General features: G+C 39.5%; 2 protein-coding genes across 2 annotated transcripts in view; both read right to left on the bottom strand.

The window, feature by feature from the left end:
- Window positions 1-23,465, bottom strand: part of abca4a (ATP-binding cassette, sub-family A (ABC1), member 4a) — a 34,441-nt gene extending 10,976 nt beyond the window's left edge. Inside the window, 25 exon segments of the mRNA XM_035656480.1 lie at window positions 65-90; window positions 259-284; window positions 747-982; window positions 2,059-2,196; window positions 2,400-2,539; window positions 2,709-2,840; window positions 2,994-3,171; window positions 3,787-3,947; window positions 4,092-4,176; window positions 4,322-4,526; window positions 4,676-4,897; window positions 5,668-5,890; window positions 6,116-6,292; window positions 6,375-6,580; window positions 8,698-8,895; window positions 9,752-9,868; window positions 12,201-12,340; window positions 13,084-13,318; window positions 15,064-15,153; window positions 18,333-18,530; window positions 19,614-19,741; window positions 21,896-22,035; window positions 22,458-22,599; window positions 22,747-22,840; window positions 23,400-23,465. Coding sequence (XP_035512373.1) covers window positions 65-90; window positions 259-284; window positions 747-982; window positions 2,059-2,196; window positions 2,400-2,539; window positions 2,709-2,840; window positions 2,994-3,171; window positions 3,787-3,947; window positions 4,092-4,176; window positions 4,322-4,526; window positions 4,676-4,897; window positions 5,668-5,890; window positions 6,116-6,292; window positions 6,375-6,580; window positions 8,698-8,895; window positions 9,752-9,868; window positions 12,201-12,340; window positions 13,084-13,318; window positions 15,064-15,153; window positions 18,333-18,530; window positions 19,614-19,741; window positions 21,896-22,035; window positions 22,458-22,599; window positions 22,747-22,840; window positions 23,400-23,465 — 3,703 coding nt within the window.
- Window positions 23,466-24,416: 951 nt separating this feature from the next.
- arhgap29a (Rho GTPase activating protein 29a) overlaps window positions 24,417-25,661 on the bottom strand; it is a 35,249-nt gene continuing 34,004 nt past the window's right edge. The window contains exon 24 of the mRNA XM_035652500.1: window positions 24,417-25,661. Within this exon, the coding sequence (XP_035508393.1) occupies window positions 25,443-25,661 (219 nt within the window). The 3' untranslated portion in view covers window positions 24,417-25,442.

Raw genomic sequence — 25,661 nt, 5'->3', positions numbered from 1 at the left:
CAGGTTTGAGGAGATGAACTGATCTCTGAAATTCACCAGATATTAATGGAACTGGTGGCCTTACCATCCATCTGTCTGTCTGGGGTCTGGCTCTCCTCCTGGTTCACTTTAAACTTTGAACACTTCGAACATGTACAGGAGCAGTCATCTGTACAGTCACAGTTGGCCTGCAGGACAAAATGTTATAAAAAAACTACATTTACTTTTTGTTATATATCTCCTGCATGTATTTGTGCCCTCTCTTAGTCTCACAGTGACTCATTTACATACAAATCACAGAGGGACTCATAAAGGTGAAACCACTGTAAAAAATGAGATGTTACCCTACCACTTGAATAATTCCATTTCCATATAGACATATCGGTATGTTTATTTTCTTAGTTTGTTTATTAAATAATTAGTTTATTATTAACTAAGGTTTTAAGCCAGCATTTTAGCATACTGTAGCTTAAATGCTGGCTTCTAGCCAGACAAGAATTAAATTCTGGCAATATATTAAATTCACATTTAAATGTATCATTTAATTTATTTATTTTTTAAGTATTATTTTTTTGGCCTTTTTATGCCTTTATTTGATAAAGATGGCTGGGTAGAAGCAGGAAGGGGGGGCAGAGAGAGAGAGTGGATGACATGCAGCAAAGGGCCGCAGGTCAGACTCGAACCCGGGCCGCTGCATATATGGGTCGCCAGCTCTACCAACTGAGCTAACCGGGCGCCCATCATCATTTAAGTTTTAAAGCTACCACTCATTACTATTTAAAGCCTACAAACATACAGAAGGCTCTATTTTCTTAAGTTCCCACCTTTGGAGTGTCATGTTTCATTCGTCGTACAAGAGTCAGGTAGAATCCAGCGCCAAAACAGTTCTTGAGGAAGATGGGGGAACCACAGCAGTACAGGCGGCCCTGAGAGATGATAGCCACCCTGTCACTCAGCAGGTCGGCCTCATCCATGTGGTGGGTGGACATGATCACAGTGCGCCCTGCAGCAGGGGACAAAGAAGGGGTAAATAGAGACATGTGAAAGGAGAATAGAGGTTTGATTATGCAGATTTAGGACATCATTTCTCTCTAAGTGCTATCAAAATCTATCAATACTGTTGTGCTGTTAAAGACTGAGGCTGGAAAAAACATTCATCCATTCATTTTCTAATATAAACATTTCAGTGCAGCTGGCCTGAATATGGTATCATAAATTCAGTATGTACAAGAATATATGATATAATTGTGATAGTTAAATTGGAAGCACCTGTTCTTTGAAATTTAAGACAGAGAGTCCATTATTGTATACATAACAGCTTAAGTTCAGAAAGTTACCTGTTTCTTTAGGTATCAGTTTTAGTTGTGGATAGTGAATAGTGGTCAATGATGCAATGTTATGTGCAGGACCAAGGTTGAATCAAACCTGTCAGATTTGTTCATCATTTAATCTCTACATGTCATGTAATATAGCATGACACAACATTAACACAACAAAACAGCAGTGTAGCTTACACAGCTGCTTTGTTATTAACACTACTGCTTTGTTTTAACACTGCTGTGTTGTTATGGTCATGTTATCGTCAAGTCAAGGTTTAAGTATTATATAACTGTTCAAGTATTCAAGTTCAAGTATTATATAACTGTAGTTGTCAAGGAAACCTGATAATTAAAGTTAATTCGTAATACAATATTTAGCAATAATCTAATACATTATAGTCCCTTACACATAGTCGCATGGCTGACTAAACATGTTTGGCAGTTATTAAAAATAAAACATTATATTAAATGGTTATTTAATGCAAGAAGACATAATGAATGAAAATGTTTTAATTTAAATTAGTATGAATTGCTACCTATTTTTAAGAGGTAAATTCTGTCTACCTCTGTATTCATATTACATTTTAAGGCATCATACTGTTACCATTGTTATACCATTATTGTAAGTGCATGGTGATTACAATTAGAGCATAATATAAAACAGCAAAGGCTGCGTATTTTAAGAAACACCTGAAAGGGTTATTTTTTGCATAACATTTGGGTTCTGTATCATCTTGTAGCCAGTAGGAGTCAGTGTTACCTGCACGGTATTTGAGCAGCAGGTCCCAGATGGAGCGTCTGGAGTAAGGGTCCACCCCGGAAGTGGGCTCATCCAGGATCACAACCTTAGCCCCACCAACAAACGCCAAAGCAACTGATAACTTCCTCTGCATGCCCCCTGGATTAAAACATAATAACATAACATAAAGTACTGATGGTGCACATAACAGTGTGTGTGTGTCTGTGTGTTGTGTGTGTGTGTGTGTGTGTGGTGTGTGTGTGTGTGTGTGTGTTTTTGTGTGCAGTAACAGTAACTAAACTAAAAATATAACATATCCATATGCAGCGGCTTTTTTTGGACGAAGAAGCATCCAGACGGACCTGAGAGGTTCTGGGTCATTTCGTCTCTCTTGTGGGGAAGACCCAGATCCTGCAGCATGTTCTCCACCTCCTCCTCAGCCTCCGCTATTGGACGGCCTTTCAGCAGCGAGTAGAAGAGAATATGCTCTGCAACAGTCATACTGATAGGGAACAACAAAAGGAAGGGGAGGCAATAATGCAGTTACAGCTACTGTATAAAATTATATGTAATGTTTTTGTTTGTCTGTTATATGGTGGTATTGTGTTGGTATATATAATGAAACAACACTACTTAATTATGATAAAGACTGTGTGTGGAGATTTACACACTGTTGAAAGAGAATGTTGTGTTGAGGACACATCCCCAGAGACAGACGGATGGTGTCCATGTCTGTGCGGATGTCCTTGCCATAGATGGTGGCCGTCCCTGACGTGGGAGGGAACATACCAGTCAAGATGGACCTCGAGGAAAGATACAAATAGCGAGAAATAAGTGGAGTGAAACATGGTGTCCTGCAGCTACAGGTTGACACTGCAAAAAAAAAGAATTTCAGACTATATTCAACATGTTAAGAACTTAGCATATGGTTGTCGTGTGCAGCATGTGTGACATACATTGTGGTGGTCTTCCCTGCCCCATTCTGGCCCAGAAAGGCAGTAATCTGGCTCTCATAAAAGCTGATGCTAAGGCCATCCACAGCTGGTGTGGGGCTACCGCCAAACACCTTGACCAGGTCCTGGATACAAACACCCTTCACCAGATCAGCTGGCTCTGCTTCAAAGAATGGCTGACCTGCATACAGGAAAGACAACCACACCGAATACTGCTTCTGGACTGTTTGAATATTTAAAAATATGAGGTCAGGGGATTGGAATGCCATGAGGTGTAAAGAAAACAGTTTCCATCACTTATTAACTAAGCATGAAAGTGAGCAGCTAGCAGTGTGTGTGTTCACAAATGACAGCAAGTGCAAACACACACAAGGGCATTGAGTTCCCACACAATTTATCTGATTGTCAGAGAGGGAAAGTGAGAGCAAATAGAGAGATGGCCTCCATCCTGAATGGAGATGTGAAGAAGAAGAAGAAGAAGTGTTTGCTTGGATAAATATTACACCAACATAATTAATTTATATGTGGGATTATGCTGTAATTTGTTCTTCAGATATCAGACAGATGCAGAGATGTTAATAAATCATCAATCAAAAGCTGAATTATATAATAATTAAATCATGATAGAACTGTGTCTTCCAGGTTCCAAGTTTACAATGTAAAAGTTGTTTTGGTTATGAATTTATCAAATTACACCTCTCTATATAAGAAAACTAGTTTTGTACACCTTTATAATCTCATGAAAGAGTTGTGCTTATACCATCTTTCTCCTGGTTCTCCTCTGCCTCATCCTGGCTCCCCTTCTCCAGCCTCTCACGCTGATCGCGGTGTTCACACGAGGCTGTCTCTTCCAGAGTCTTGGGTTTCTCCTGGTCTTGGTTTTCCTCCTCCTCTTTGTTCTGCTGCTCTCCTTGCTCTTTGTTTGCCAGGTTATCAAAGCCTTTTTTATCCAAATCTTTGGAGAAAAAAAAAAGAAGAAAAGAAAAAAAAAAAAAGAATTTTAAAACCAACTTACAGACTGAGATCGATAAAATGCTTAGTAGTTTAGGTCCTCTTTATTTGAGAAATAGAGTATTTTTATGCACAGTAAGTAAATAGGGAAACCTACCTGAAGCTGGAGCCACACTGTTGAGCCAATAACAGGGCAGGAAGGGGAAGTAAAATGGTCGACTAATTCCATACTGTCCTGTGATGGAAAAAGTATACATTTACATATATAATACATGAGCTACAGTAAATATGTAAATAAATCAACATCAAAATAGTATGTGTTTTAACAGTAAAAGTTAAGCCAAAGCCTGAAAACCTTTATTTCTCTCTTATGTACTGACCAGGAAAGACATTGTCGAGGTACCATGCCAGCACAGCATACAGTATAGTGTCTAGGCCCATCATGCAAATGGAGGTGAGGAAGGAGAACTCGTCCCCCTCCAGAGGGCTTGTCTGGATGTTGTCCCACTGCAGACCCTGGCCCTGCTCTTCGTACCGTGACAGGTACTCCGTCCCGAAGCCAAAAGCCACTTGGGACAGCAGACTCTAAGGAAGAGGCAGTGGTAACATCAGTTCAGTTCAGATCAGTTTAGTTAGGCATAGTTATAATACGTATACAATACTAAAGAACAACTAGCATGTTTTCAATTGAAGCATGCACCCGTGTTAAAGGGATGCTGAGATGTGACACCCACCCCCAGGATCTTCATGTCCTTGGTGATGCGGTCTTGCCAGGCAAAGCAGAAGATGTGCGGGAGGTAGAGGGTGAAGTAAATGATGCCGCAGCAGGCCGCTGCCAGGTTGGCCTGGTTGAAGAAGACACTGAGGAGGAAGCATTGCATGATGGTAGCCGTAGTGAAGGTGAGCAAAAAGAGGAAGAGGATGACAGCGTTGCTGTAGTTCAGCACCCTTCCTCCCTATAGGCCAGAGACAGAAAGAAACATATAGGGTGGTGTTTTTAGTTGCAACGCACTGAATCTGCATAGGAATACCAAACATATATACTGTGGATAGAGGAAAAGGAGACGTTTATATAAATGTTTTCCTAATATAATTTGGCAAGGCAAGACACAGTTTTATTAAAAACTAGAAGTAAACGTGAAAAGTGAAAAAAAAAACATTGCTTTACACAAATAATCCACTAGAGGTCACAACAGACCATCTTACTACAATATGTCAGCTGAGCCACAGGCTGACTACAAGAGCTGACTTGTTCCAAGGTACAACAGTTAATCATTGACCAGCCCATTCCTGCAATGTCTGACATAATTCCCATGATGTCATGGTATTCACAGTTCTTTCATTAATGATTTCTAAGTATGCAGTGAGTGCAGTAACCAGTGAGCCACCATTATCAATTAATTATTTCGAGGAAAACGATCTGATAATGATTCACAGTAAAACTGTGATATCTTGACATCAGAGACACACTGAATTAATCATTAAAAATACCCATTAGCTTCACAGGTAGATTTGAAGTTTCTGGCAACAGCTGGATTGCAGTCTGAAATGTAATAGTAAAAATGGAAGCTAGAATTAAGGTAATCTTAAATGTGCTGGAAAAATAATAGAGGAAAGACAACATGCACTCCATCCACTGTGATATCAGGTCAAACATTGTCTTTGTCAAAAGTGCCTGTAAAGGACAAATAAGATGACAAAGGAATGAAGATAAATCCTTCCTCACCATAATGATGGCAGTGAGGAGAGCAGTGCTAGTGCCCATCATGAGGAAGCTGTCAATAAACCAGGTGGACCAGATGACGCCGTTGGTGACCCCTGTGGCCTTCAGGGTCTCCTTCAGGCGGAGTTCCTTCTCCAGGACAATACTCTTGACTATCATGGACACAGAGTAGACCCAGGCCAGTACCATGAAGATGGGGAAACAGCGGTTCAGTGTCAGCATGAAGCTGGACAAAGAAGAGAGCAATAAGATGGAGGAGAGGGATTGTGGAATTGTGGGATTAACACAGTCTGTCAGGATCACTACCAAACAAAGTAGTTAACTTAGTACTGCTAAATTATGACTGTACCTTCAAAATCCAAAACTAAAAGAAGGTCAACAATTCTTCTATTGCTGTTAAGTGTGACTGAACTTTGTTTGAAGATATTAAATTATCATGCTTTCCACTCACAGATCATCCACATAACAAGGGTAGGGCATCTGCTGTAGGTAAACACCCAGTGGCCACTCCTTTCCAGTGTGAGTCTTGATGATCCCATGCTCTATTATGTCCTGGAGGTAAGCAAAGCCACCCCAAACATAGCGAAGGTCATCCATAGGATCGGCTCTGGGGCCAGGGTCCCAATACCTGAGCAATACACACATGTTTAGTCTTTCAGATTATCATAATTATACTAAACCCATCATTACCATTCGACATTGATTCTAACCTGTCTTTGACCTTATTGGTGCGCTCCACTGCATCAATATCCATGCGGATCTTGAACTTAACATGAGGCGGGACATTGGTGGTCCAAGGGTACATATTTACAAAAACAAGGCCCGCCCAGAATTTGCTGTCCTCCATCAGTTCCAAGGCGCGATGAGTGATGGTGTCCTCGTCAGGCACAGCCACAAACTTATCCAGGATCACACACTGGGTAAGGGAGAGTGAACAAGAGAGAGATGGCCATATAAAACCTCGGGGGAATTGGATTTAACCACAAAAATATGTTTACTGTTAGGTCACTGCCAGCATTACTTGAGTATTGTTTACTTGATTTTTACATACTGTAGCATAATTGTAGTCATAGAGTTAAATAATCAATCAATCAAAAGCCCAGTTCTAGCCTGGATAAGTCAAACCTATTGCCAATGAATCTGACATTTAAAAATAGCAAGTGTAAACTAATATGATTACAAGTGAAACAAGTTTCTTAGCTTTACTCAGAAAAAAAACTCAAAATTCCCTCAGTGGCCACTAAGAATTGTATTTTATTTATTGTATTCTTTTAAACAAGAAAAGCTTTGCCAGAGGCTCTGTGAGGCTACATTTAGGTACAGCAGTGTTTTGAGCCAAATGCTAACATCAGCATGCTAACATACTGACAATTGAAATCCTAATATACTAATCTTAAGCAGGTGTCATTTTTTTGCCATATTCACCATTTTATTTAGTGTATTAGCTAATGCTAACAATTGCTAATTGGGACTAAAAACAGCTGGGGCTGAATGTCATTTGTTTTGCAGGTATGTAGTCACGTAATAAAGTATTGGATACATTTCAATTTTGAACTGGTGATGAGGTAGAAGAAAAGTCATGAGATCACCAAAGTCATCATGGATTAATCCTCTGTGGACCATGAACATCTGCACAAGCTTTCATGGTAATCCATCCTGTAGTTGTTGAGATATTTGTGGGGAAAAGTGGGGGAGCGAACATCAGAGCAACATTGCAATTCCTACAGCCATGACGCTAGCATGGTCAAAAAGGTTAAAATCCCAGAGTTGCCCATGTTGGCTTGAGTCACTATGATCCACACTCGACACCCACATTAGCAATGACACCTCAGGAGTGGTTGTCTCTTCCCTGCAAAGTGTGTCTGATATTCACTGTAGGCTAATGCAAATAGGGAGGGCCTTGATCCAAAAGGAAACACTCCAAAACAACAATTTACCCCTGAGATCCCATGCACTGATACCCCTCAAACCCAAAACACACATACACACAATTTGCAGTGCAAACACAGACGTGCATTCATTCAGAATACACGCATAAATGCATTTACAGACACAATGTACACTAAACATGCCCAACTAATTATTCAAATCTCAAAGACTGTCCCTTAATTTACATTCACCTACTAACACTGCAGCTCCACTGTGTGGTGTGATATGCATGCATGCCACCAACGTGCAGCCAACCAGCCATCAAGCTCATGGTCATTGTTGTCGCTTTATAAAGGATGGTGGATGGAGTGACAGCTGTATCTAATCGGCCTCAATCGTTCCCACTCTCCCTGTCACACTCAAGTGCTGTAAGCTTCAACTTGGACAAAAACAAAGAGCACCAACCATCCACCCAGCCATACCCCCAGGTGCCCCCCGTGTCACCCCCCAGCGTGATAGGCCTCTCATCCCGATTAGCCTCCACAGGGAAAGGCGTGATTTTAACTTTGTTTCAAATGCATTGGTTCACTAAATGTGGAGGGCCCTCACAAGAGAATGTTTGTGATGCTATTTTGTTTTTGTTTTTACCCTCCACTCCATCAGCAGTAAACAAAAGAGACTCGACAGCTAGTTTGTTGCTCTGGCTCTCGCCCACCTGGGTAGACTGCCATGTTTCTGGATGGGGGGACAAATTGCAGAGCCCAAAGACAGCTTATCTAAATGGTCACATCACATCAAGAGTGGTACTGAGCACATAGTTGTTAGGCAACCAGGGAATTGAAATCAACAAGTGCCAAGACCTGTGCTTAATTGGATTATTTTATGAATAGGCCTGTCCTAAGACTTGACCTCTCAGGTGATGTGAAATGTGGAAAAACAGCCCACTTTCTTACTGTCAATGTCCAATGGGAGAAAGGGTAAAAAAGCAAAAACATTCCTCACTCCTTATTTTCATCTGGAAATGTAGAGCCCCCTTTGACTAGTCAGTACAATTCTGCACGCTGATACACATTTTCTCACATTTTTGAGAGGCAGGTATTTTCACCTACTACAAGATAATAGAAATGCTAAACGGACAATCATGTTTTAGTAATTCCCACTCACGTCCCCATATTGGTTGAGCATCCGAATGACCCGGTCAGTGAGGTTGAAGATGTCTCGCCAGTCAAAATCAGGCATGTCGGCTGGACGTTCCTCCGGTGGGCCGTTGTGCAGGAAATTGAGGATGTGTTTGGAGGAGAACGGCGCCTCCTCTAGAGTCCTGTCAATGAAATCCATCACCGCTGGATTGCGGATGGTGTCCTGGAACAAAAGGAAATAAGGGAATAAGCTCTATTTAACCTGATGTCTATTCAATTAAGAGCAATACCTTTTTTTCTATGGAACTTGTTGCTAAGACACCAGTAGGAACACAGTAAACATTTTACAAGCAAGCCCAGAGGAAAAAGGAAATAAAAGGATATGCAGTAAACAGCAATTTAAAAATTGAGGCATTAACAATGTTATTAGATTTCTTTTTGACAGAAAAGGGCTAGCAGAAGAAAAGAAGTTGAGAAGTGTAACTGATGATAATAAATATAACACAAATTGATGGCAAGTGTGACATGATGGGGAAGAAGAGGTAAGAGAAGAGGTAAGCAAACAAAGCAAAAAAGAGAAAATAAGAAGGGAAGAGAGGAGAAGAGAGGGAGATAGATTAAAAAGGGAAAGAGTTGGCATATTTTGGAAAGATTAGGGTCTATATTCAAGCAGGAAACTCCTGAGACCTCAGCAAAAAATTATCAGTGACAAAAAGATCAGGATAAAATAACAACAACATCATTAATCATCTCAATCAAAGGGACAATTGTTTGGCATTGGATGTCAGCTGAATGGCAACACGAAGGTAGATCCTGATCATATCTGCTGTATTAGGCACAGCAGGGCTGGTATGTGGATGTAACTTTAAACCACAATTGAAGTTAAGTCAGCTGTTAGTTTAGTTTAAATGCAGTCATCTTGCATGCAGTCTTGTGTTTTGCTTATTGATTTTTCCAATATTTGGCTGCATGTTAAAGGATTCTCTACCATGAACACAATTTGCTGCACTTACTTTATACGTGTCCTCTGGTGTACTGTCTAGACCTAACGATTCAGTCACGCTAAATTATTGTCCTACCCGGATCATCCTGACTTGAACTCCGTCTTGGAAAAAAGCCCAGATCTGAGGTGCCACTTCCTCCCAGGCCTTCCCCATCGTCCTTAGCCTCTCCAGCTCCTCAAATGTAGTGTTTGCCTACAAGAGAGATGGAAATGTGTGTGTGCATGTGTATGTGTGTGAGTGGTTGGTAGGTCAAGATTGGAAGGACAGGAAATAATTATCAAAAATAAACACACACAAATATTCTCACAAATGCCTATGTGTGCAAAACACTCAGAAATATAGGTACACATGCAAATACAAACAAATTTTGCAGACATGTATAGAAGAAATTAACATGGGGAAAACTTCAAATGTACAAATGTAAACACGTGCACATGTGTACACAACATTCAGAAACTCAAACACACACATTGTCACAGTTCTCCTAATCTCCTGCTACATACCATTCCCACATTAAACTCCCTGTGAAAACAGGCTTTGCAAAGACAACACACACATTCTCACACAAAGAATTCCCGCGGGCCTGTTCAGATAACCAGCAACTGTGCAACAAACACACTCTGTGCCAAATCGTCAAATATTTACTGCACGCTTATCGTTGAAACCCTGAATGTGTGTGGGTACAGTGCTTTGTGTGGCAAATACCAAAGACTGGCTATTTCAGTATTCAGTCATGTGCAGTGGGGGATGAAAGCGCTCAAGAGTACACCCAATTAAACGCCTTCCTCTTGTGTGTGTCTGATTTTGGGTGACAATGGGGACAATGAAGCCGGGGTGACAATGGAGGCCGTTGGTGACAACTGGCCGAATGCATTCAGCCTGCCCAGTGAATCCCAGTCAGGTTCCCACAAGTGAGTGCTTCCTCATTCCCCGGGGCAGTTTAAAATAGCAGGAGGAGGACTGGGGGTTTCCTTAAGGTGATTTCTTCAAGGGGGCAGTGAAGGAATCTTGTAGCTGACCAAGATGTGGGGTATTTTGTGCCTTACTTAGCACCTACCTACATATGTTGCAACAAAGTGAGCACTTTGAGCAAGCTTAGTTCCCCAAGCATTATCTATTAAACTCAATAACACACCTGTGGTGCCATGACACACACTACTCAGTCCAACACCATCACAAACATGGTGCCTATCTGCAATGCTTGACTTCTGCTTTTCTGGTGTCTGTTGAGCTAAATGCCTATAGGCTACTTAATGTAGATTCCATAGTTAAGAAGTTTGTTGCAGTCATCAACACAGTGAAGCCAAGCATATTAAATGAAAACAAGGCCAATGCAGTATTATAAATGGATAATCTGTGATTAAACCTGATCATGAATGCCATTGACTAGTTTTAACTTCCTGTTGCTCCACTTATGTAAGAGGACTAGCACCTATACAGCTATATTTGTTAAGCAGTATAAAAAGGGTTTAAAGCTATACACTATGCTGAAGTTGCCTTTGTATTGCAGAATTTACTCTGGTTTTAGTTCTGAAAATGTTTAATGTATTCCACTGAACTATGAAGAAATTTTAGGCTTGATGCTGATATGCAAATCTGAATGATATGTCCTGTGTGGACTTTAAGGTGACTTCCCTCCAGTGTTTGTCGAAAGCAACCAAGTAAAAGAACAGTGAGGGCAGAATGCAGATAAGATCTGACTTCATCATTACACAAGTACAGTCACATCAAGTGTGACAATAAATGTTTAAACTGATGGTGCTTGGTGCTTCTCTTGGAGTTCCTTATGAATTGAACTGATGCATGACGGAATTAGGAAGAAGAAAAGAAAGATGTTTTTGGTCTTGTAAAGTCATGGGTTAACCCCTTAGTCACTACTTTCTAAGTGCAATTAAGATTCCGATCTGAGGGAAGAGGGAAACAACGAGGGGATTAAAGGTCAGGAAAGAGGAAACACAAGTGTGTGTCTCTTTGTGTGTGTGTGATCACAAGTCTTTAAGGGCAGACTCTTACTGCTTACATAACACTGAAAAAGCCATGGCGCCAGTAGACTGTGTGGTAGTCACCACAGCCGATCGGCTTGTGTTCTTCCATTGCAAGCAAGCCATCCATGACTGCTGCCCCCCTGAGGGGCTTTGACCAACACGTATCTACATCTAGATACAAAGGGCTGGACATGACATGAGGAAAGTCGATCCCCTTTTGGGGGAAACGCATTGTTCACTGGAGTGGGCCTGCTTGTGCCAAAGATATTGATGTCATGGAGTAACAGAAAGCATCTAAGCATCTTATTTATTTTTATACATTTCTCATTATCTCTCCATATTAGTATTTCCAGAGATGCTAACTTTGTCCTTGTTTGTTCAATGATCCTGCAAACTACCCAGTTTGCATGCTACTTATTCAAAACAACCCCCAAAACATAAAATGCCTCACATCTTGTCTAATAGAAATTTTATGTAGCACGATGTGTATTAAACCATCGACCATGCTTTGGATAAATGCATTTACCGATGCTGCTTACATTTCGTATGATCTGCCTGACAGCCGGCGAGTCAGGCGCGTAGAGGATCTGACCCATTAGCATGGGTTTGACAGAGTTCCACACAATCCTGGTGGCAGGGTTGGACTCCAGTTCTTTCATCAGATCATTGCAGAAAGGAGCTGCAGGGAAAGATTACGTGTTATATACTTGATAAAGTCTTTAATATTGAAAGAGAATATGGCAAATGGATAAATTGTTTCTATGTAATTCGTAATTAATTTAATTGGATCATTAGTATGGATCATTATTATTATCCAATTATGTTATTTTATTTTATTTTTTTATGTAGAATAGGATTTTGTTATAGATTGTTACTGACTATTTCACCAAAACAGATTAAAACCATGAGATGGCTTTTTCAGGGCACATGTAGAAAATAACATTATTTTTAATTTAACATGAGTTACTTCTTTGAATCTTCTTCATCCAAAAAAGGAAATAAAAGCTCCTACATGACACATTTCAGGGGCCAGAATGTATGAGCCATAACAGGTTTGAGAAATGGCCTCATGGTGATTCTACTCAGTTCAGATGTGCACCAACTTAACTTTCTTTGTTGTTTTGTTTCCACCAAATTACATTAATCTTTTTTTGGTTTTAAGATACAGTATTTTGCAGACTAACAAACAAGCAAGACTGAAATCATATTGTTCTTGTCCAAGGTCATTAAAGTGAAAGTATACAAACCTTGTGAGTCTATTGTACTAGAACAGGAGAGCCACTATATTTAACCCAAATTAGAGTAGGGTTACTCCAATAGAGGACAGAGGAATTGTTCCAGTCTCAAGAACAACACATTTAGTTTTAAAGTAAAACTGAAAGCTTAAGACTAATAATGATACCTATAATAATGTCTACTCACTGGTGCTGTTGTCATATGTGTAGTGGCCCCGTGCCCTGCCGCTGCTGATGCCCAGGAAGGCTTTGTAGTTATTGTCCTCATACCAGTTAAAGGAGGTGACTCTGGAGAAAGCGCCCTCAGTGTAGCCACATACCAGGCTGGAGGCAGCGGCCATCACCTGCCTGAAGGACGGATTGTTCTGGAAGAGAGGAGTCATGACCTGGAGCAGCTCCCTGGAACTATTCCTCTGGTGCAGCTGTGGAGAGATAAGACAGGAAAACAGAGCTTAAATAAAAACAGAGAAGACTGAGGTTTCAGATGAAACACTAATATATAGCACAACAGTTCTTCTATATTAAAGATGTAGTAATATTAATCAACGATTGGATAAGGAGTTCTTTGGGGGGTCTGTTTTTTGCAAGTAAAAGTCTTTTTCATTTTGTCTTGGACACTGCGACTGAGCACCAAGACTTGGATGGGCATAAATCTCTCCCAGTTAAAATGTCACTCTGTTTATTCAACCTTGAGAAATACAGTCAAAACATACCTAAAGCCTTTTGGAAGACTGTCAGAGACAGGCAACCTACCTATTGTCACTGTCCCGTGAAATAACTGGATTTTGTATTTTTCAGATACACTGAAGGATGAAGTGTTCCTTGAGAAAATCCTGAAGCTAAATCATAAATTCACCCCACTGAGAAATACATTGTCACAAAGCTGAAAATAAAGCTTTTTTTTAGCTAAAGTTTACATTTTGGCCTTCACAGGACACTATGCTAACTTAAAGGTCCAGTGTGTAGGATTTAAGTAGTAGTGTAGTTGCAGTTCACAACTCCCTTGTTCACCCTCCCCTTCTAAGCACGAACTACACACTACGGTGGCCCCGAAATGCACAAAAAAACAGGCATTATCGCCCCTATCTAGAGCCAGTATTTTTTTTTGTCCTTTCTCAGTTCCTGTAGAAACATGGCAAAGGATGGAAAGGCAGAAGGTAACAAAAACACGATTCCTATATTCAGGTTCCATTTCTGACAATAAAGCCTCCTAAATGTTACACACTGGACCTTGAAAGATCCCCTCCAGACATGTATTAATATGAATAATCTGTATAATTAAACTTTCCGCATTAAAATCCTCCTTAAAGTGGGGGGGGGGGTTGTTCTAATAGTAACAATTAGATTTTTTGGGGCCTTGTTCGGTCACACACTTTTCAGTTTTTTTCAGTTTTCCAAAGGATCTTTGGAATCTTTTCCGTATCTCCCACCTTTGATATAAAAGGCCAGGAATGACTCATCACGTCATGTGTCTCAAGGACAGGCTGTCTATCGCTGAGACAGAGTCCGACAGGATGTCGGCCTGTTAGCTAAACTAAATATGCCATGGAAACATCCACAACAAACAAAACAGTATGTCCACACACTCACGTACAATAAATGTTTAAAATACAGGTACACCACAAATGATGCTACATATGTGCAAATACAAAATCTTATACTGCAGGGTAACATATATCAAAAGTGCAATAGACACTGAAACTTATCCATTGCATACAACTCATCTAGCAGTGACCAAGCTAACACTGACTTAGGCAAGCAATGAGACATTTCACACAGGTGAAAAAAGGTTACACTGATGGTAATCAAAGCAAAAGAATAAGAATGTGCATGGACTTAATGTCAGTGAGAGAAAGACAAACACAAACAGATAATTCAATCACCATGGCTGTTTAACCTTTTCCATGTCTGAAAGCTTCACCTGTTCTTGCAGCCTCAGTGTTGTTTCCATTGGGATGGTCCCATACTAATGATGTATCTGTTTTTGAGGCTAAAGAGGCCTGTTCTAGATTTAGCCTTCCTCATACGCACTAAATGATATCCCCCTACTGTCTGTGTTTGCGTAGAAACTCAGGCAAGAGGAAGCAACTGTTTCCTGACAGCTAAATATAGCAGGCAGTGAACTTTTGAATGGAGCTAGACTGGGGCTGCATGTGCCATGTCTTACCTCTCGCAGTTTGTCCGTGGCGTCAGAGACGACCCGTACCCAGAGGTGAATGTTAATGCCATCAGAGTAATTATCCAGCACACGAGGGAGCTGAAGAAAAACACAAATGCATTCTTTAAATATGAATACTTTCAAATACCACATTTACCACTTTTATAAGGTGCAAACATTTAACCACCAAGCCGTCAGAATTCTGTTTAAGATCAACAATAAAGCAAGTTTCTTCTCGACACAGAGAATGTTACTCATGTCCCCCCATCCCTGGCATCAAATTTGTTTGTTTTGAAGAGCAAGAAAGATAAGAGCTGATACCAGCTCTTGATAACAGCCAGTGTGACCGGGTAGCATGATATCAAGTTAAAAGTAATCGGATACATTGTTGTTCTGTAAAGCAATTCAAAAAGATTTCTATCCAATTTCCACTTCCACCCCTCAATGTAGTGCAGCTATCTTATTATCTAAGTGATGGTCTTGTTGCTTTTATATCAGATGTCATTCAAATATCTCAAGATTAATGTCAAAACACTTTCATGATAAACAGATTTTTAAATAAACTTGTTTTCATGGACCAGAGACAAATACCCTAAAATTGTCTTCATTCACATGTTTTATGTTTCTACTATGTCTGCTGGCCACTGCTTTCTCTTGAGGATCTGTTGGTTTGCCCAGAGATCCTCCAGCCAGCTCACAACACAATAGGCTAAATGTCCAGGAAACAGCAGAGGCCAAGAGACAGAACCACCAGAGGAGACATCCTTCCCTATTACATATATAGATCCAGCCTATGAGAGAGCTCAGATTAGATATTACCTATTGGACAAAACTTCCTCAAGAGTTTGCTGTTCAATCCAGCGTCTGTACAGATAAAAATAAACAATACTTAAAGTCCCCCTCCACTCAAAAATATGATACATATATATTTTGACACCAGAAGGATGTTTCTACATTCATCTGCTGAATGTGGAGAGTTTCTTTGTGCTCATTAAAAATCTTTTAATACTGTACTGTATCTATATTCATATTTTTCCAAACCTCGATTCTCCTTCGGTATCATCTCACCATGCAGGCTTCTTTTAGTGTGGTCACTGTGCTCACTACTTTACCTCCACTGATGCAAAGGAGTTTGTGCACCCATGGAGAAGGAATTCAAGGATTCAAGTCGTTTATAAACTGCAGTAGAAAGTGATGCACAAGCAGAGACTGACAGACAACACTATACACTTGGCCCAGGCTCATGTGATTATGCCTGGATGAGGTTAAAGCAGAGGGCAGCCACTGTTGTCGTCTGTCTCAGTGTGGACCATGGTTACTCTCAGTGCCTTGTGATTACTAAAGAGAGGAGTGTCTCTTCACTAAGCTAATTACAGACACAGGAAGCTCAGCTAATGGGCTGTTTCACAAGTTGCCTGCATCATCCATACTGTACCTATTTGAAGCATGTTGGCAGAGCTGCAAGACTCGCTAATTGAGTCTCTTGCAGATAAAAATGGCCCTGCTTAAAATGTAAAAAGGTTTTCCAAGCTTTCTTCAACTAAGTGATCTTTCATTTTTGAAAATAATTCTGTATGTTTGTATGTTTTCATCTTGAGTTTGTTTGCTGTATTTAGAAAGTATTTAGTTACTCAGACAGTAAATATAGGGTAAACAACTGAACATTAGCAGAACTAATTCATTTTTCAAGATTTAATCTAAACTTGTACAATATGTCAGTTTTTAACACCAAGAGTTATTATTAGAAATAGATATAGTTTTTACTAGTTCATTACAGTAAATTGTGTATGTATATAATTATATTACAGTATTATGAATACTTTTTATATATATAACACTCTACAACAAGTTAATGCAGGGTGATAATTATATTTCAACTATTTCAGCCTTTTATAAAGACTGTCACATGAAATGTACCTGTTTACCACTAATTACACATTTGCCTTCTTGTAATGCAGAGTTATTTAACATGCCTGGATAATGATGTAATAGTATTACCAGTATAATTTGGACTTTATTTACTTTAGACACAAAGCCAACTTGCATTTCCCAGAGAAATAGTTGTCCCTCCTGTGAGTCAGAGCCCTTATAAAAATACTAGCAGCTGTTTATCAACTGCATGTATGATAGGCCTGTGTGAGCTTGTTCAGTTTCAATCCAGATGTGATTTGAGCACGAACTGCTGATGTGAAGTCAGACGTAAGGTGCAACCAGGAGCTGATACACTGAATATATAAAATATGAGATCTTCCTGAAGCCGTGTGATGATGCAATGAGGGATATCAAAAAATGATGACTCTAAAATGGTATATATCCCTTTTTAAAATACTGTGTTTTTCAGTAATTTGTACCGTCAGAGTATAATAAACATGGCTGTAAAATGTAGATCATGAAAATATTATGTTGTCATTTAAAAAACAAAACACACTGTCATTAAAAGTTAATGCTTACATGACACTGCTTGACAACCATTTTGCAGATGTCATATCCTGCCAAATACTATGTTGCCTTATGCCAGATTAACCTCAAGTCTTTAGCCAGCATTTGGCTCAGCCTACTGTAAATAGCCATCGAAGATCTCTGCGAATGAGCTAATAAGCATAGTTACATCCCAAATAGGACTCATCTAATCACAGCTCTATACTGGCCTTTCCTATTCAGAAACAATAAGAAGAACTCTTCCAAATTATGTCAACTCACTCATTTCAAATGATGTTTCTATAAGCTTTATTCTGTCAAACCACAGTGGGTGAATCGATAAAAACTCTTACTGTCACTGGTATGAGCAGCGTGTACATGTGGAGGAAGGGCTCCCAATCTAAATATGTCAGAATGGCTGTTTGAGTGTACAGATATTCTTCAGAGCAAAAGCTGCTACAAGGTACTTGTGCAGATTCTGGGGAATCTTAAAATCAGACCTTGTGGCAGGCATTAAGAATAACCATACAGAAATATACAGTCTTCTCCCTGATGGGCTTGTTTGAGGCATCAGTATTACATTAATTTCATAACTAGTTAAAAACTCTTCGTAGTATGTTTAAGTAAGTGAACATTTTAAATTAGTAAATAATAGGCTGCCGCTTTTAGCAATAAGCTTTGGCACATATTCATGACCTACTGGGGTTCACTATTGAAGGTATTAATTATCTAAAATTGTTTTAGAAATTGCTTTATAAAATTATTGTTTATATACATTTGACAAGATCAGAATTGTGCAGCCTTTAAATCCTATTCTACTAACATCCATATAAACCCTCTAAATCCTAGCCAACACTGACCAGCCGGAAGAGCTTGAAAAAGTCGACGTTGGCATACAATTTGTCCTCAATGATCTGCAGACGTTGTGGGGTAAGGATGCACATGGCATTGTGGACAGCATAGAGCCCTCGGCGGCTTGGGAAGATGAGGAATCGCTCCAGCAGGTTAAGGCTGCAGGCAATGTCCTTTAAATGCAAGGCTGGAACCCCAAAGGCAAACTGGAAAAAATGCAAGTGGACAGGAGATGTACGTAGGTTAGTCGATTTGTTTTAAACAAGGGCTTAAGCTACTGATAGATACTGATATCATTGCACTGATGTCTTTTATTGAACTTCACGGTTACTATTTTCTATTTCCTGATTAAATTTACTTCCAAAATGAAAGAATAAAAAACTGAATATAAGTTTCCAAAGCACTCCAACTTCAAAGTTCAAAATATACCATATGTTTTGTGTTTGTTTCCTTTATAATATCATGATGCATAATGTGCATGTATTCTACCAGCGGGTTATTTTAATGTGTATCTATAGGTATGAATGTATATATGTATATATGTAATTTCAATATATTGACTTGTCCAGCTTATACCTTCTTGCTCAATGCATGCTGGGATAGGCCCTGAGAATGAAAAGACTATAGGGGGGTTGATGAACGAATGATAACTAGGCAGGATAAAGTTGCATCAATTAAGCACAGATGTGAACAACTGCTATATTCACCATCTTGACCCCCTTACAGGAAAATGCCATGACTCATTTGTACTTCACATCGCTTTTAAGGATTACATGCAAGGAAAACTCAAACAGCCAGACTAACCACAGGGACGGCATCCAATGACTCCATTACCAGGGTTACAGTATATACCTGTCTGATGATGAACCACACAGGTGCAAGCAGTGATTCAGTGAATGCTAGAAACCACAGGAAGATGTCAGGGGACTTAAAGCTGGCTACATCTGCGACATGCATGAAAGTATGTGTTTTGCTATGTGTAGATTGCCAAAGGGAAATTTCTTCGAGCTGTCATTCATCCAGAATTATTAATACCATTGTACCATACAACAGTCAACTCCTCAAACACAAACATTAAGTAGGTGTTCCCACAAACACTACAGAGGAAATTATTTTTTATTTGTAGAATACTTTTAAATTGTTGTTGTTTTGTTGTATAATGTGGTGCGAAAGATAAAAGGTTGGGTTACGGTCTTTAAAGTCTTGTCTGCATTGGTTGTGTTTCTGACACAATGTGTAATTTTGTATCCTTATCTATTCAACCCTATCTTCTAGGTGTGGTTGTGTACCTGTTCAGGCCTGATCTGAGCATTGACGAGATGATTCACCACAGACTCTGTCAAAGGTACATCTCTCAGCAGGTATGATGTCAGTATCTCATCATCCTTCAGGATAGTCTCCACCTTTACTCCTCGACCTACATATTGAGACAGAAGCAATTCATGTGAATAACAACAACTGTGTGTCACTGCTCCAGTTAGAATGACAGGAGACCAGCACAGTCACCAAAGTGTGAATGTACCAAAACTCTTGTCTTCTGTGCTTTACAAAAGTACTGTTGTCTTTCATTCCTGTAATTGGACATTCATGTGTTGCTGGCTTTAATGACTTTCTACTTTCTACCAACACACATTAAACCCCCTGTTTGAGTTAGGTCAAGTTGTAAAAATCTGGATATTTAGTGCCACATATTTTGGGCAAGTTGTGACAAATCTGTTGCATTGAATTAATAAGAACATAGTATGAAGATACTCCACCCCTGCACTCTCTCATTGTTTCCTGTGACTTGTCTGTGCATGAATTAAGTTTTTCTCTGCCAAGCCAAGTGCTCAAGCAAATGTTGCATTAGATTGCCCTGCCTTCTGAAGTTCCCATGTACCCAATGAACACCACAAAGGCACAAAAAGCAAGAACTGGAGAGGAAATGGGGGAAACATTGATTTCTAGAAGCCTAAAGAATTTAGGAAATTTGTATTTGGTGGTGAGATGGTGAGAAAAAAGTGTGCTATCTGACAGACCAAGGTGACAGAAGACAAAATCATACCCTCTCTGTTGATAGTAACTGCTTGTTTTTGTGGTGAGGTTAAGCACACAAACGTTCTCGGGCTGATAAATAGCTGGGTAAAGCTCACACAAAATAAAATATACAGTCACACAAAAGAGAAATTTCAGGCAATAGATGATGCTAGAGCGAGGATAATTGTGTACATTGGAGCAAGCACAATAAATAACCACCAGCCAGATTATATGGACTTTTTTAAGTAAATAGAATAGGTGGTGGACATGAATATCTGGATGATGAAGACAACACATGACTATAAATTACTTACTCTTCTTGAAGCTATAGCACAAAGACTGGAAAATGAGTCTCCACTAGTTGCCTGGCAGCTGCCATTTGGCACACCAAGCTAGCTCCCCCCGCCCCCGCTTCCAGTCTTTATAGTAAATTAAGATCAACTGTAGATTCAAAGCTTTCAAACATACTGAGAGCGGGTATCAATGGTATCATCTAACTCTGCGCCAGAAAGTGAATAAATGTATTTCCAGAAATGAATATTCAATATCCAAGGTGCTACCACTGAACAGCAATCCTTTCATTTGAGCTGTGGAATTATGGGCCATATACACCTATGGACACAGGTGCATGCACACATTAATGGGACATGTGCACACACACATACACATATACACTTGATCAAGGGTCTTGTACATTAAATGCACACATCCTCTCAAACAATTGCCAATTTCTGTTCAATGTGATCAACCACAATGTGTCATTTTAAACAACTTGGTTTTCAATGTGATTCAATTTTTGTTCCAGGGCTTCATGGGAACTTGGGAATGTGGATCCATATCTCTGTTAGCTCTGTGAGTCCATCTACATATTTCTCTATGAGAGTGCAGCATAGAGAGCCACCAGATGTAATATTCACAGGCTGGAATGCACTCAGCCTCATTCCTCTCCCATCATAGAGGTTATTTTGCCAGCTGAAACATGCTGTATATACAGTATAGATGTATATGTAACGTATATGTTGACACGAACAAGGAATTGTTTTTATGGTGTCCCTTGAGATGGGATCAGTGTTTCTATGTCCTCTCATGGGAGAGGGACATGGATGGGGAACACGTGAATTGCTTTCCCACTAAATAAACAAGACGCCAGTAGTGAAAGTAAACAGATTAAATGATGGGCCTTTCTTAAACCCTTGTGATGTAATCCAGTACAGACTGATGGGAAAATCTGTGTGAGATATGATTTAGACTGTGACATGGCTTTTGACCAGATGATGGTTCCAAGTTTGGTTGTCCATGTCCCTCACGATTATCACACCAAAACCCTATTCCTTAAGATAATATATAACATAATAACATAATATCTTACATTAAAAAAAAATCAGAGGAGAAATATGTAAGTACCTGGAACCAAACTCAAAACATTAAGAATAGCTTGCAATGCTAAATTTGTCATGCTGTACGTTAACTAACCAGAATAACCTGATTGACCTTGGGTTTGCCTCTATAGACAACTGTTTTTTCCAGTATGTTGATAAAAAGCTAGAGCACTGACCTGAGACCTGTTCAGGATGGGTGCGCAAGGTGTCCATGAAGTTACTCATGGCATTCAGTTCCCTCCAGAGACGACCAAACGGCAGATTCTCTGAGTCACTAAAAAGAAGCTCCTGGGCATCTGTGTAGAACCGAGCCAATCTGAGGATTGAGGTCAATAAACAATCACACACATTTAGTCTTGTTTTCATTCACATACGATTGAATGCACATAGAGGCACACACAGAAACAAATATATATCAAATAGAACAGAATTTCTCTGCCAAGCCAAGTGCTCCAGCAAATGTTCAGCACTAGATTGGCCTGCTTTTTGAAGTTCCCATGCATCCGATTGAAACCACAAAGGGGAAAAAAGCATCAGTTGGAGAGGAAATGGGGAAAATTTCTAGAAGCCAAAAGAATTTAAGAAATGTACATTTTTAGTCATCTTTCTATTCAAGAGGTGGTTAGAAAAAGACAAAGAAATTCAAAGATATTTTCTTCATCAGATCAAATGTTTTGTAGGGATTTGAGACCTCTGGCCTAAAATGACCTCCATCTACCAACCCAGGGTGATGCTTACATGGAGTTGTTGTAGTTGGACACCAGGCCAGGAGATTCACCACGAGTGGGGTATTGAAAACAAGGGTTGTTGGCATTACAGAGGATTCCCTGGATCCATGGCAGGACCCCTGTGGAGGGCATGGCCTTGTTGGGGAAGTGGCCTGATGCAGAGAAAATACTCTTTCAGTGATTTACACCAGTCATTTATTAATATTTATGAATAAAGATGCCATGGACAACACAGGGCATCATATTTCTCTCTCTGTGAATTGAAATGTTTCTGGTATTTTTTTAGGCTGTTTGCTCACATTCATGTTGACGGTAGAGTGGATTCACTTTTCTTAGCCAAACTAGTCCCATGAACAGCATAACAGGCCACATGATCTCCATGAAGAAACGCACCTGGTTGAAGAGCACAAAACTTTGTAAATCTGCATTTTTTTCTAAATATTATTTGGGGGCAGTGAGTGCATCGTCCAGATGTTAACAAAAGTGTTAAAGTGTCACTGATGTCAATGATGAATCTGCCATCTGTGCTCAATGTTTCATACTCAAGTTAGAGTATGACTATATGTTTACTTTACACTGGAAACATAAATAAATTCACAGTTGCGTAGCTACTACAGAAAGTGCTTACAATATGCAATATGATGAAAATAACTTGGATAAAGTTTGCAAGACAGCAACATTGCTAATGTCAGTTTATGTTGTAGCCATCAAAAAGGATTTGACTTTAAAAAGTAACAAAGAAGCTACTGTTGTTGTTCATTAGTGTGCTTTTGCATTAGTCCATAAAATTACAGACATATTGTAGATGATCATAGTCCCATGTTTCAGAGAAAAAAGCCTTTTCAGTAAATGTTTTATCATCTGCAAAGAATGACACCTGAAGGCATTTTAACTAACTGCAGCTCTCACAGGGGTAAATGCAGTGTATAATTGATGAATGGGAGGATTTTACCCTCTGCCTCCTGCGGATTGTCCAGTTCTTCCACAGCAGGAGTCTGACCTGTCTTCCTGCCCCCATGGCTCCTCCTTTTCACCCCCGTAGGGGCTGGCACCAGCCAACAAGCCTGTATTCAACCAGTCCACAATACTCTTACAAGCCAAATAAAGCTACCTCGTGTTAAACATCTCTAACTTTAAAATATCATTTAAAGCGAAATTGTGTGGATGAACTCCTGTGTATATCATAGAGGTGTCCATCCATTCATCAGACAGTGCTCTATGTAAAGGCTAGCAATAGCTCTAAAATTAGGTTAATGAGCTCAAGAGACTTCACATGGTCAGCATAACAGTTATAGACCTTTCCACAGCCTAGAAACATTCTCAGTACTACTCATGGTTAATGTCACAACCCGCAAGCACTGAATATTGCACATTCCCGATGCATGTAACGCAAGGTCAGTTAACATCTATTATGCAATTTTATGGTAACCACATCACTAAATATATATAATTTGACTAAAATTCAAAGCATGGCTTTAGTCCAGCATGACAGATCACTTACCTCAGAAGAACACGGTCGAGTGATATAGAGTAAATAAAGCATAACACCACATAGTCTACTGAGTGATCCTTGGGGTTGCTAACACAGCTAGAATCCAGACCTTGTGAATAGTTAAGCAGATTGATTTAATCTCCTTTCTCAGTGCTGGGAGACTGCTAACACTCTCATCCATTTGTGGAGACCTGACCACCTGGCCTACGTTACACCGTATAATCTGTTATAATCCTACCACTGGTAAATAATATATGCTAATTTTAAATTACTATTACTACAAATATTGGCATCTCTATACAATTACAGGCCATTATAGTGTTTGGTAATATTTTACTGTATGACACAGATAAAGCTTTTCTTGCTAAACAACAACATTGCATAACTACCTAGTAATCATGGGAACGATTCTTTGTTCAATAAAGTTGCTGCACATTTTAAAGATCTGAAAAAAGAAAAAACAGACCATCATGGCAGTTGGAAGTTGTCAGATATATTTTAATAAGTTACAAAAGGGTGTTTGTTTTCATGTACCTGTTTTTTTATTTTACACTGAACTTTTCAACATCCGGTCAACCTTGTACATTACCATGAAAAACAGATACCATTTAAATAAATGATGTACTTCCAATTACTTACAAAGAACCTGTAAGGTTTGGGTTATTGATAAAAACTACTTCAGTTGTAAAAAGAAAAAACAGCTTTGGCTATGGAAATGTAAATGTTATCTTAAGATAAGGATAATGCCATTTTGAAATCCAGTGGCATTTCTAAAAGCTTTTCAGATCAGTTTAAGTTGACACCATGAAAATTCAACAGTATAAAAACAAGTGGATGTATACCCTTTGCAACTGGTGCTTCAAAACATTACCAAATGCCAATACAGATACCCAGTACAGCATGTAACAAAAGGTCATTATATTGCTTTGTACACACGTTATTAGCAAAATGATTAATTATACCCTAAATGTAACAGTTTAAAACATTCTGACTCACAGTAGGTAGAAACACGACTTAGAAAATATTTGTGTAAGAGTATTGATGTCAGATAAGTGCACCAAACTTTTTTCAATGTTGTGGCTACATGCACTATTGTAACAATTCAAACAGTTTTTTGGTATATAAACATACATAGATAGTGAGCCTGTAAAGAACTTTGTACAAAATATTCAAATAATAATGTAATTGCACAGTTTCAAAAAGAATTATAAATATTCTGACGAGGTGCCAGAGTGTACTGAGCGAGTGATTGGTAAATGAAATATTGGTCATGTTAAAAATATACAGCATTTTAAGTGCATCATGTTTGTCTTTTGAGGACCAAAGGTACATTTAATTGTCCACACAGTGCCCACAATCATAGCACATCTGGAAATTGTCTTTGCAGAGTCAATGCAGATGTTTCTTATTCTTTGTCTAATAGAATATGGCACACATTGTTCACATTCGAGTGCTGTTTTTTTTTTTTTTTTAGATCTCTGACAGCTCATGACTCTCAGCTGATCACACAAAATGAGCCTCTCGATGCTCTACCTCTTGGAGGCGCCTGGGCCTTAGTCTCTGGTACACTGGTTTGGCCTGGTTTTGGCCCAGTTCCTCAGGGCTAGAGCTGGGAGACTGAGACATGGCTCCCTGCTCGGCCTCATTGTCTTCCTCAAGAGGCTCATCTACAGAGACCTCTATCTCAATCCCCAACTCGTCCTCCTCATCATCATCATCATC

The sequence above is a fragment of the Morone saxatilis genome, unplaced genomic scaffold, assembly GCF_004916995.1.
Source record: "Morone saxatilis isolate NCDOM2014 unplaced genomic scaffold, NCSU_SB_2.0 Contig0, whole genome shotgun sequence".
Taxonomy (NCBI): domain Eukaryota; kingdom Metazoa; phylum Chordata; class Actinopteri; family Moronidae; genus Morone; species Morone saxatilis.
The sequence above is the reverse complement of the archived record's forward strand: the minus strand, read 5'-3'. Positions and strand labels throughout refer to the sequence as shown.